A 12,019-nucleotide genomic window follows, 5' to 3' on the forward strand; every position below is an offset into this window, starting at 1 on the left:
TGCTTGTAAAACAATGTACAGTAGGGAAAAAAAGCCCTCAATCTTGGATTCCGGTGAACTTTACAATACTCCAATTTGCATTTAAGAGTTGTGATGAATTATGTATGTATGAGCATCAGTCTGACTCTAAAAATCACTAATCTACTGCCTTGCAACCAACTGAAACTCTAACCAGCCTAACTAGGACACTAATGTGTCCCTAGCTGAGAACATGGTAAAAATACAAAAGTATTTAAATAGTTCATTCTCCCCTGCCCCACTGTCAATTTACTCATTAAGAGATTCTTCATTAACATGTGTCTTAAGATTTTGCTTATTCTTGTAAAATCTGGTTTATTAATGTATATGCTTTTCTGTCAAAACTCAGCTTTTAAAAAAACTGGATGTAGCAGTCATCTGTAAATCAATTATAGTGACTAATTCTGTCTTAAACCATTATATTTTATTTGTGTGATTGTATAAGCTTCTTTTGAAATAAAACATCGATGTTGAAATACACTGCTTTTAATTGCACATTAAGAAAGGTTAATTAAAAAAACTTGTGTGTGGGAAAGTAGGTGAAGGCAGTGTTCCTTTTGGAAACAGGAACAGTCCCCAAGCATTTTTCCTGTGTGTTGAAGTGTAAGCTTACAAACAAAATTAACAAATACCTGATTTTTCTCCTACAGTAGTGTTGCAGAAACAGTTGAGAAATACAAACTAGATGTTGCCCAGATGGAAGAGATGCTGATAAAGAAAGACCAAGATAATGGGATCCTGAGGGATACCCTCAAAACAAAAGAGGAAGAATCATCTAAACTGATAAAAGAACTGAATGAAAGGTGTCAATTGCTTCAACAAGAAAAAGGTAATAGTTAGTGAGTTAGTGCTTGTATGCTGTTCGCATACGTGGCATCACTCACGTAGAATCATAGAACTGTTAGTTGGAAGGGACCATAAACCTGTCTTAAAGCATCTCAGATGAATTTGTTCTAAAATGACAATTTAGACCAGTTTGTTCCAAGTTAAAAGTCATGTCTCTGAGCTTCCGCTGAAAAGTGAGGCATATTTCTAACAATATGGAAACTACCTTAAATCTGACATCTGCTAAGTCTAAATGTGTGTTTCCTTGGAGGGTTACTAAGGTAATAGTACAGAAATGAAAATAGTTTACCTAGTAGAAATGGCTTTAGTCTGCAAGCTGAACTTGTATGATTTGTTCCTTACTCTTAGCTGAGAAGCTGTACGGTATTGTCTCAATCCACTGTTAGCAGCTGCTGCACAAGTTCATTGAGAGATTGGGAATGTGTCTAGGAATCCTTCTTCATGTCTCTTTCCTCCTCTCCCCCAAAACCTGCGACCCTGCAGCCTGAAACTGGTACTCAAATCTCTGTGTACAGTTGGCTTGTATGTGCAAGTGTTATGTGGAAGAAGCTTTGGGGAAATCATTTAGCTGTTTTTCCCTAGCTATATTGCTGTTTTGGTGAAGGCTAATTGCTTGATTTAAAGACTCTGTTAAAATTTATTTTTAAAATGGTGTACTTTCAGCTGATTTTGAGGAGTTTCCAGATGGGTTAAGGATGTGGTTTGGATTTATTTCCCCCCACCTATCTAAATTTAAAGCTAGAATGGAAGTACTATGAAGAATAGATGTTGTAGTTCTTTGAAGATAGAGAAGGGAACTTGTGTTATATTGGCAATTCCTCTACATAGAGAAAGAGTTGTCTGAGAGCAGAGAAAAACTTCTGAGTGTGAATGCTGAAATAGAAGACCTGAAAAAAAAAATTGTCTCAGAAGAACAAGAACACCAAAAGCTTCTTCAGAAACACGAGGAGATGGTCGCTAAGCTGCAGCAAGAGAAGGTAAATACAGACTATAAATTAGTCTAAAAATAGACTTCAATCCCAATGACAGGCACTAAAGGTTCTGATTTTGGTTACGCATGAGATCGCTGTATTATTAATGGTCTAAACTGTGTAATGTTGAAGTGGGTGCTGGCAGGCAGAAACTGCGTGGTCCGAAGTCTCTAAGAATCATAGCTGGTATGATGGGTGTTTCAGTTCTTCCTGTAGATTTGACCTTATTCTTGTGCTTTAAAGTTTGAATACTGCAAATTAGTTTTTAATATCTAGAAAAGTTACTGGTAGTTTTAAAAACTGTGATACTCTGGCATGCAGGAGTCATCTGCATCAATGCATCAGAAGTTACTAGAGTTCCAAGATGAGGTAACAAGTGAGAGACACCTTCTTGAAGAAGCGCTGAATGATACAATGAATGAGCTGAATAAATTACATGCTAAGGAGAAGAAAGCTGAGAAGATGGTGAAGCGGTTGGAACAAGAAATCAAATCTCAAGCTCTTGAACTTGCACAGATGGAAGTAAAGTTGAAAGGGTTTGTGAAATAGCTTTCTAATTCTGAAGCTTTGAAAGGAAAAATGTTAAATCAGTAGCATAAGCGAAGCTTCTGAGCCTAATTCGGGTTTTAAAGATACCTAAACAGGTCTAAATTTATTTCTTGATGGTTGTCGATTATTGATAGTGGTTAGACCTAGTCTAGCTGAGTGATTTGAATCAGTTTTCTATTGTCTTAAAACTGTTTAGTGTGCTGATACTTGCTTGAAATGCCAGTACTGAAGTAATATGCCGTTGCTGTGAAGGGTAGGCTACATGCATGTTGTGTTTGACGTTTCTGACCTGGAGGGGGCAATGACTAGGAAAGACTTTCAAGCAAGTTGTTTCTTCCTTTCACATATTGAAAGGAAGAACACTGTTAGGTGTTCAATCTAGTCTATAGCTATCTTATAAAATAAGGGGAGGGGGAAATGCTTTGATAAATCTGCTAGGAAGATTGTGCTTTAATACGTGAGAAGTTGTGGCAGAGAAGTTACTGGTTTGTCACAATAAATTTATTGCTGCCACTGCAAGCCTTCTCTAAGTGATAACAGCATTTGTTAATGTGTTCAAACCTACTTACCTCCAGTGTGGAATGCTGAATTTTTATTTCAGGAAGAATGCTGAGTTGGAGCAAATCAATGAAAAGCACAGCAATGCTGTTTTGCAAATCCAAGAAGAGCATAGCAATACATTGCACAAACTTGGAAAGGCTGTTGCTGAGTTTGAAAGGTATTTAAGTTTCATTAAGATTTTAGGATGGGGATTACTTCTAAGATTACAATAAAATATGCTGTTTATTCATGTACTTTGGTACTTAACACTGTATATGAGCGTTAGTACAAATTAGAGCAGAGGATTTTGTGATGGTGTATTTGATGGCATTAAGATATTCATTTATTCCTTTTGAGTACTAGTCAAGTGCAATGACACACTCAGTATCTAGTTCAGGAAACTGGATGTTTCTTCTTCTGAAGTGTAGCCAATTAGAACACTTAAGTGCTCTTGAATCTCAATGAGAGTTGTAAGTAGTGATGGTGTTTCCTTTGCACTAAAATCTCTTGCAAAAGGACTTCTTGTTTAGGCTCAAAATTGCACTGAATCAAGATTATTTTCCTACAGTTCTTGCAGATCTTTCATCTCAAAATAATCAGGTTGTGGAAGTTCTTAAAAAGTGATACTGTTATTGAGAAGTATGCAAGGCACCCATGAAGGATCCAGTGAGATATTTGCCAGTGCAAGCTGCAGACAGCAGGCCTCTTGGTGCTTAAAATAAGCTTCAGCTATAGTAGGTCTTCTGTGTTTGAAAACATCCACAAAAATGTGAAAAATATCTTTATCGCAGAATTTGTTATAACATTACTGCGTATGGCTTTGTGGATACGTCTGTGGGTTTGGTTTTTTTAACTTTGGATTTATCAGTGCCAGAACACTGCCATATCTCCAGGTTATAAAATGTCTTTTATATTTGTTAGTGTGAGCTTGTATTGCTCTTGTAAGGCCTGAACATATCAATCTGTATTTTGTCTAAAGTAACAAGATTTTTCTTATTTGCATTGGAATACCAGCTACAAGAAGACAATAGCTGAAGAAATATGCAGTCTTAAACTGGAGAACACTTCTCTGCAAGAAGAAGTTGCTAACCTAACAAAAATAGGCCAAGACAATCTACAGCTGCTTCAGGAAGCGGAGTACACTAAAACCAAAGCAAAAGAAGAATGTGCGAGGTACTAGAGAGACAAACTTTTCCTTAAGCTAAAGCGTGCCAACTCAGGCTTGCTGCCTTAACTAGAACTTAACATGGTGCTCTACCAAATAAAAGCAGTATTTGGCTTAAGCTTAAGTTTCTTCCTTTTCCCAGTGCAGAGGGTTGAAAATATTGACAGACAATGTTTATATGCATTAGAAAAATGGTCTGTTCAATCAATTGATTTGGCTTTTTCCTTTATGTGGAACACCTAGGAAAAGGAAAATACTTAACTATGTTGGAATATTGTCTCTATCGGAAATATCAGTTATGGTAACTGCTCCACAAATAACACCCACAGGGGCAGACAAACACTTAATGCAGAGCTCACCCTTTGCCACTCTGAATAACGTGTCATCACAAATTCTGCTCACAAGCAGATGCCAATTAACCATCTATGAATTATCACACTGCAGTGAGGTAAACAAAGGCCCTCCCTCTGCCTAATATGAAGCATCACAGTGCAGCTGGTAAGGAGTAACACCCAAGAAGTTGAGTTAGGCCACTAACTGAGGACATATTTCTCTGACTACCTAACAGCAGTTTAATGGTGTATGTTCTCCTTCCAGCTCACTGTACAGAGCATAAGAAAGTCCCTTGCTGTGGGCAAGCAACTATTTGAGGAAGTGGGGGAGTTTGGTCTTAAAAGGTCCCAGTGTACAATCACCTGTATTAGGCAACTGTGGTCACTGCTTGTACATGAGTTGTATTAGGAACATATTGTGTATGTGCTGGAAGATTTCCTTCCCCGCTTCTTTTAATGTAGTTCCTAGTTAGGTTCTGGATCTAAGTCAACGGCTATGCTCTAATCTTTTCAACTGTTGCATGCGGATAAATGATGTCCTCAACTGCACTAGAATGCTGTTTTGGCCAAACTGAATTGGGCGTTTCTGATCTTCCCAGCTCTGTCTCTTTTTTTATTTATAAAATACCTCTCTAAAGTTTTGTGCTGCTTCTGCTGTCTTGTTCACCCATAGCCAGTATATTAAGATTGTCCAAAGGACGATTACGGCTTACCCCAGATAATTTTAAAACACAACAGCTGAGGTTGGAGAGAGAAGGCAATGCTTTAGGTATAGAGTTTTTGAACCCTTGAGTACATCGACACTGAACAGTCTTGACTAGTGCCTGCTTGAGCAAACCTCTGCATGTAAAGTCTAACTATGAAAGTGTTTTCCACTGAAAGCTGCTGGCATTAAACAGTCATAAATAAGAAACGTATGATCTTTCTTGCTTCAAAAGCACTGTTTGCTTCCTCATAGAACTTTAAAAACATGGTACATCTTGAACTTGATTGGCTTCTGCACTGTTGTTCTTCTCTTGTAGCACCGTTTGTGCAAACCTGTATTTTAGTTCTACTAACAGCTTTTCAATCATGGTTACTTGTGTTTTTGGATTTAAAATAGTGTTAAAAAATTAAATAAAATAAAATGTAAGAGTTCATTAAGGATGGATGATATTTTCCTCAGGATGCTTTTAGAAGCCGAGACAAAGCTTGCACTGAAAGAAGCAGAAACAAAGAGAACAAAGGAGTCTTGCCTTGTACAAATGACGAAACTTCAGGAAGAACTGGAAGAGCAAACTGAAGATCTGAAAAGACAGCTAGAAGTGGAAAGATCGAGGTGACTTTTCTCAAACTAAACCTGCATATTATAGCACATCAGATTTTTAGTGTGAAGTGCTGAGAGCTAACAATGAACATAATGAAACTCCACTTCTTGCTTTTTAGGAAAACCGTAAATGAAGATGTGACCTCTAGCTTAAAAGAAGAGATAAAGACCTGGCGTAATCTATACGAAGATTTGCATAACAAAACTAAGCCTTTTCAGGTAGGTTATGAAGTAGATGTTTATTAGTATCTGTTGACTTGTGCAGTTGACTCAAGCTCTACTCTTGAGAAGTAAACATACTGTTTCCCATTCGAAGGCATTTGTCTGCAACGGCTTCCTAAGTTACTGTCCTTCGAGCCAGCTATTCCCCTTCCCAAACCGATCTTTCTTTGTAGATTTCAGTTCAGTAAAAAGCTGTGTTTAATTTAAAGATTTCTAAAAGGTTCAATATGTATTTCAGCAACAACTAGATGCATTTGAAGCAGAGAAGAATGCGCTCTTAAATGAGCACGGTGCAGCCCAGGAAGAATTGAATAAACTAAGTGATGCATATGCTAAACTACTTGGCCACCAGAACCAGAAGCAAAAAATCAAGCATGTTATGAAGTTGAAGGAGGAGAATACCCACCTGAAGCAGGTTTGTGAAATTAAAAGTTAGAAATCTGTAAGTTATTAATTTTCTTGATTCCTTTGTTTCTCTAAACATTTATAGACTAATCCTGCAAAGTACTTGCTTTCTATGGTTCTTAAATTCCCTGCAAGAGCTAGATTAGAACAAACCACTGGCCTCCAAACACCAAGAGACCCTGTTTTAATTTTGACTGACTATATGATATGCAGAGGGATCACAAGTGCAAATAACTACGCCTACTCTTAGCTTGGTTGTGTTTTCTTACCTCTCTTGGAGGTTCTGGACTTAATAAACTATCCGCTGAAAGCAGCATCTGAAAGTTTCAGGCTACTGTACTGCTTAGTGCTGTTATACAGCAATTATACAGTGGTGCTGGTTTCTCTACACTTGTATGTTTGGTTTTGGTTTGTTTTTTAACACCACCAATAATTGTTTATGTATGTTTGTGTTTAGCATTAGTCAAAAGGGCTAGTTCAGTAAATGATGAAGCAGGCTTTTCTCCTGTTCTTAATCTAACTTACAAGTACTGTTTTCTTTAGGATGTCTCAAAACTGCGTGCATTGCTAGCGAAAGAAAAGCAAACAAGCAGAAATCTTCAGGAGCAACTATGTGCAGTTCAGGGCATTAGGCGTTTTGATCCTTCCAAAGCTTTCCAGCATGATAGCAAGGAAAATATTCCTCCAAAAACTCCTTTTAAAGAAGGTAAGCTTAGATATTAGATGTAACTGTGTCCTTGTACCTCTTAAACTTACCAAAGAAGGTGTGACTGTCTTGCATAGTCTGCTGCAATGGGGAAGGAAGGAACATGGCATCTCTCGTGTGTTTCACAGCAGATGTTGGAAGGCGGCATCAAAGTGTATGGTTTGCTATTGTGCTTTCCAGCCCAGTTGCTTACAGCCTGACCTGAGAGGTGGTGTGTCAGGTCAGGCAACAGAAAGTGTGTTTGACAGGGGGGAAGAGGAAGGAGTGGGTTTGCATGATCTTGCAAGATGTGAACTTTGCTACTGTGTAGCACCTACAACTTTTCTTTCAGTGGAACAGCTCGCTCGTTACAGCTAATCAGGCCATAGGCTGTGACACCTGCTCAGCCAGAGGGTTGAGGCCTGGTTCTTTAGCTGCTACCTAGCACGACGTTATACTGCTGCAGGTATAAAAGTAAGATGCAAAAGGCCTGCGAACGGAGTGGAGGGAAAGATGGCAAAAGCATAGGGATGCATGAAGGGAAGCAGTGTAAGAGAGAGGAGAGCGGGTATAGATATCAACTAGACCTTCATCTTACAGTATGCTCCAGGGTCTGAAATTCTGGCTTGCCCATTATGTGAAGTGCCTTCCCCCTCCCAGCAGACAAATCTTTACCTGATGTGGTGGGAGCAATAGTGAAACACTCAAACTTAGTAACACTTTTCCATTGCAGGTAATAAAAACAAAATTTAATCTCTTCTTGGTATTAAGAAAAATACCTAAAATCGCAAATAAATTAATGTACTACTACAGAAGACTTCGACTACTTGTTCAAGGTGAACTTGGATGCTGTACATAATGCAAACTAGTAAGAGTACTAGAGGAATGGTCTGAAATTATATATTTTTAGAAAAACTATGCTTGGTTATACTCTTACTGAGAAACCATTGGTCACTGTGTGTTCAGGACTCCTGGTGACAGCGCTGCATTCTTGCACTCCAAAAAGTGTTCACTGTTTCACTTTTTTGTATGCTGAAGATCCTTAGCTTGTTTTCGACAGAGCAGTTTAAGTTCAGAAAATGTGAATAAGCACTGGAGAATAAGGATGGCAAATGTAATCTGACTTCATGAAAGATTTATATGCATCTCTCATGTTAAATTAATATTGCTGTTTATGGATCCTTCAATACCAAGGGCAGGAATGCCGCTAAGAGACCCTTTTTCCTCTGCGGCCTACATGATAATAGAACTAATGTAGAAAATTGGACTGATATTCTTAATGGGATCTATATTCAGAATATGCTAATTTAAATCCTGGGGCTAAATGTTGCAGCTGTTGATCTTCAAAAGAGGATTTTCAGGTCAAACTCAAGTTGACTGCATTTACCTAAATGTTTGCATACTGCGGCTAAGATTAGTATCTTAAGAGAAATGTCTATTTTAATAATGCTGTGCTCACTGGACTCTTAAATTGTCACAATATCTTTGTAGACAGCTGTTGTAACTGATCGATGCTATGTGAAGGGGCGTAACAACAGAACTAGACTTAATTGGGTGTGTGGATACCCACTGTACACGTGTTCATTGTATGGACTCGAATTTTGGCAAGGTGGAAAGAATCTGCTTAACTGCTTCTAATATTAAGAATGTTTTAGCACAATAAAAATTTTTAATTAAAGAATTTGTCTATTTCCTTCACAAACTAGGGATAAAAACCAGAATCAAATTACATAGTGTAATTGACCTAATGTTCTTTGTTCTAGTCTTAAATCTTCGCAACAAAGCCCAATGTCAGTCTTGCCTCAAAGACTATGTACTCTCTAATCTTACAACCATTCTTTAGTTGAACTGTACAACGCATACAACCTGCACTTCCCTTATCCTTTCATTTCCTGTGAGTTTCTCTTAATACAAAAGTAAATACTGGAACTTAAGTGAAATGTAGAACTCTGTTTTTGTTATTGTACCTACTAATATCCTGCATATGGGTGCTGCAGAGAGACAGTGCACAAAGCTGAGTATGTTGAATATATTGCCATTGATATTGACTTTATAAGCTTACAGAGAATTGATAATACCTAGGAAATGAGTTACCAAAAATGCATATTAAGTCCAAGGAAAGAAATTACTAGGCCTTGTCTGTTAATGTCATCTTTGTGTATCTGCTGGATTACTTCACCTGCTAGAGACTGAGGATGAGGATTAACTTCAGGTGTTTGAATTGAGAAATAGTTAATGTTCAATTTACTAGTTTGCCTCAAGTGTTGAGAGGCATATTTTAATAAGGAAGTTGTTGAAATAAATTAATACTGGAGTTATCTCTCCTCGTGGAGAAAAAGATAAAAGTTCTCTTGCCTGAAAGATGTAAATGGGGTAAAAGAACACTGTAGAGAAAATGTGCATTGGTCTGACTCATTTGATGAGAACATGGTCTTGCAAGAAATCCTGATGTTACACACAGCCTGTGTAGCCGCTGGTCTGTGGGTGCAAAATGAGCAGCTGGTTAAACCAAACTCCATCTAGTGAGCAGCAGGGGAAGGAGCAATGGGGTGGTGCTGGGGAATCTGTGAACAGCTGAAAATGGACGTAACGCAACGCTCTACAGCTATTATAGTAGAGTCTTTCTCAAATGTGGCATATTTCATGCAGGGTTGCTGACAGTTGCACGCTTTCTGTGCTGTTCTAATCATATGGGGATTTTTAAGGCAAAATCTTCGTAAATCTGATGAACATCTGATGAAAAGCCTTCATGGCAAAAATGAGAGACATCCTTAGTTTCATGGGTTTTTTGTTTTGTTTTTTTAAATGTACATGAGCCTTTTGTTTCAAGAGAGATTAGGGCAAGTCAATGTTAACCAAAGGTTCCACAACACTTACACATGGAAATGGGGACACTGAGTTAAGGTACACTTAACTGAACCCCATTTTTTGGTGTGTGACATATCATGCATGAAATTATCAAGTGTTTGTCAAAGGGTGAAAGTATACCAAGTGAAGAAAATCCTGCAGGTAGCGCAGGATTATGCTTTTACGATGACTACAGACTTTTTTCATACAGCCTTAATTCTTAAAGCTTTCTAGGTTAATTGGCGGTTTTGCCTAAGTGTAATTTTAAATGCTTTTTAGGCTAGCAAGAGCATGCTTATTGACAAAAAGAATAGGGGAAACTCTTGCAAATAATTATGCTAGCATTACAGCAATGTCGGTTTTTGTTTTATCTTCAAAATATACATAAATAATTTAGAGCAGACCGGGTAGAGAAGTAAAGAGTGGAAGTAAAGGGAGAATTTGGAGTGCTTTTTGTCAACTTCAACTAGTTTTGCCAGTTTCATGCATATATGAAATGTATATTAAAAATAAACCTTGATACTGGTAGCTCAACTGACTTAAGTATTCCCTGTAAGAATCAATTACTTACGTGTTGTGGAACATAGTTGTTTTTTTTTAAGTTTAAAAAATAAGAAATTATTTCTCTGATCATCCATCTCACTGTATTGTAGCAAGATCGGGGTTGTACTTAATTTAAATGTAAAATAGAGAGCTGCTCAAATCCTCAACCTGGCTGCCCTAATTAGAGCCCCCCTGTGTTTCCTCTAAAAGGCAAACTGCAGAAGACTCGGTGCCGGTGCTTTGAATACACTTATACGCACAATGGCTGCACTTGCTGATGCTGGCTGTTGGGAAGTAAAAATTTAAGTTCATACTGAGCTGCTTAAATGGTACCATAGGGAATAAACCAAAAGCTTAACAGGCTTCAGAGCCACACGTGATACAGGGCTTGGATTAGCATTTTGGTTTCAAAGGTCAACTGAGCTATTGCTTCTTTCAGTCCATGTGCTCTCTGCAGGCAAAAGCAGACAAAGGGACAAACGTGCGGTTGAACTACAATAATTTCCCAGGCTGGTAATTCCTGCTGTAGTTTGAGGCAATGCCCGAAATGCTGGTGGGAATGGAGCAGGTAAGGCTCTGGATATTTGCACTAACAGATTGCTGCCACGCTTCGATTACAGAATCTAGGGAAAAGGAAACAGGAGGAGAGAGACACTTAATTATGCTTTAGTCTCTGCGAATTACAGTCTGAAATGTTAATTTAATGAGTGGTGCATGTAGTCACCCGGTGATGCATTATGCTTAAATGACTGCGATATGGGCTATAATAAAATTTTTGTTTATGTACAGCATGAAATCAGTGTTTCACAAGTGAAAATATTTGTAATAAAGAAATTAAAAATATGATCTAGAATGCTACTGAATTCAATGTAAATATTTAAGAAAAAAAATAGTTTATCTTCTGTTATGAAGATAAATTACATGTAGTTTTTGTAACTGTTCTATTGGTGATGAAAATGTGAAGACATTTTGCAGGCCAATTTATGGTTCTAAGCTTGGGACTGCAGTGTTAGTGCTTTTCCTATTTTCCTCTTGCTCTAAGGCCTGAAGGCAAAACTTCTGTTTCCAGGTGCTTGTTCTTGTTCAGATGAACTGTGGGCTCTTTCCAGTGTCAGGAGGAGACAGTGGCTGTGCTCGGGGGTGTTACCTCAGTGCTGCTGAACGGTTCATAATTTCTTTGTACATTTTTCTTCTGAATTTCATGTTATGAATTACTGATATTTTGAACTAGAATTCTAAGGTTAATGAAAGGGAATATAATATCCATAGCTTACTACAAGGAAAAACTGGGGCATCCGCATTCCAAAAAGGCAGGAACTGGCTAAAGTGATTTATACGTGTATATTTTTTGTCCTGTAAAATGTCAGTTGTTTGTCGTAAGTAAAGGTCACTTACAATATGATTGTATTCAATTTTTAGTAGATTTTCTGATTTCTCTTTAGCTGTGTGTTAATTCCTGTAGTATCAGATAGTCTTCTCCCTTGACTGCCAATTACTGTTTTAATCAAGCCAAGCTGAAATAAACTTATCAGGTGAAGATGTAAATGTGAATGTGTAGCTGAAGTAAGTCTTAGCCACTAGTTGTTATGC

At 37.8% G+C, this 12,019-nt stretch overlaps 1 protein-coding gene across 5 annotated transcripts in view; it reads left to right on the plus strand.

Annotated features, from left to right (window-relative positions):
- HMMR (hyaluronan mediated motility receptor) overlaps positions 1–11,236 on the plus strand; it is a 17,921-nt gene extending 6,685 nt beyond the window's left edge. For 4 of the 5 annotated variants that reach the window (XM_054217274.1, XM_054217272.1, XM_054217275.1 and 1 more), the window contains 10 exons: positions 669–847; positions 1,693–1,841; positions 2,157–2,371; positions 2,986–3,102; positions 3,939–4,097; positions 5,587–5,739; positions 5,847–5,946; positions 6,188–6,364; positions 6,898–7,060; positions 10,887–11,236. In XM_054217274.1, the coding sequence (XP_054073249.1) occupies positions 669–847; positions 1,693–1,841; positions 2,157–2,371; positions 2,986–3,102; positions 3,939–4,097; positions 5,587–5,739; positions 5,847–5,946; positions 6,188–6,364; positions 6,898–7,060; positions 10,887–10,930 (1,456 nt within the window). In that variant the 3' untranslated portion in view covers positions 10,931–11,236. Of the gene's footprint in view, positions 1–668; positions 848–1,692; positions 1,842–2,156; positions 2,372–2,985; positions 3,103–3,938; positions 4,098–5,586; positions 5,740–5,846; positions 5,947–6,187; positions 6,365–6,897; positions 7,061–7,772; positions 10,517–10,886 lie in introns of those variants that run through there. The other variant, XM_054217273.1, reaches the window with a different exon arrangement.
- Positions 11,237–12,019: the final 783 nt, after the last annotated feature.

The sequence above is a fragment of the Rissa tridactyla genome, chromosome 11, assembly GCF_028500815.1.
Source record: "Rissa tridactyla isolate bRisTri1 chromosome 11, bRisTri1.patW.cur.20221130, whole genome shotgun sequence".
NCBI classification, from domain to species: domain Eukaryota; kingdom Metazoa; phylum Chordata; class Aves; order Charadriiformes; family Laridae; genus Rissa; species Rissa tridactyla.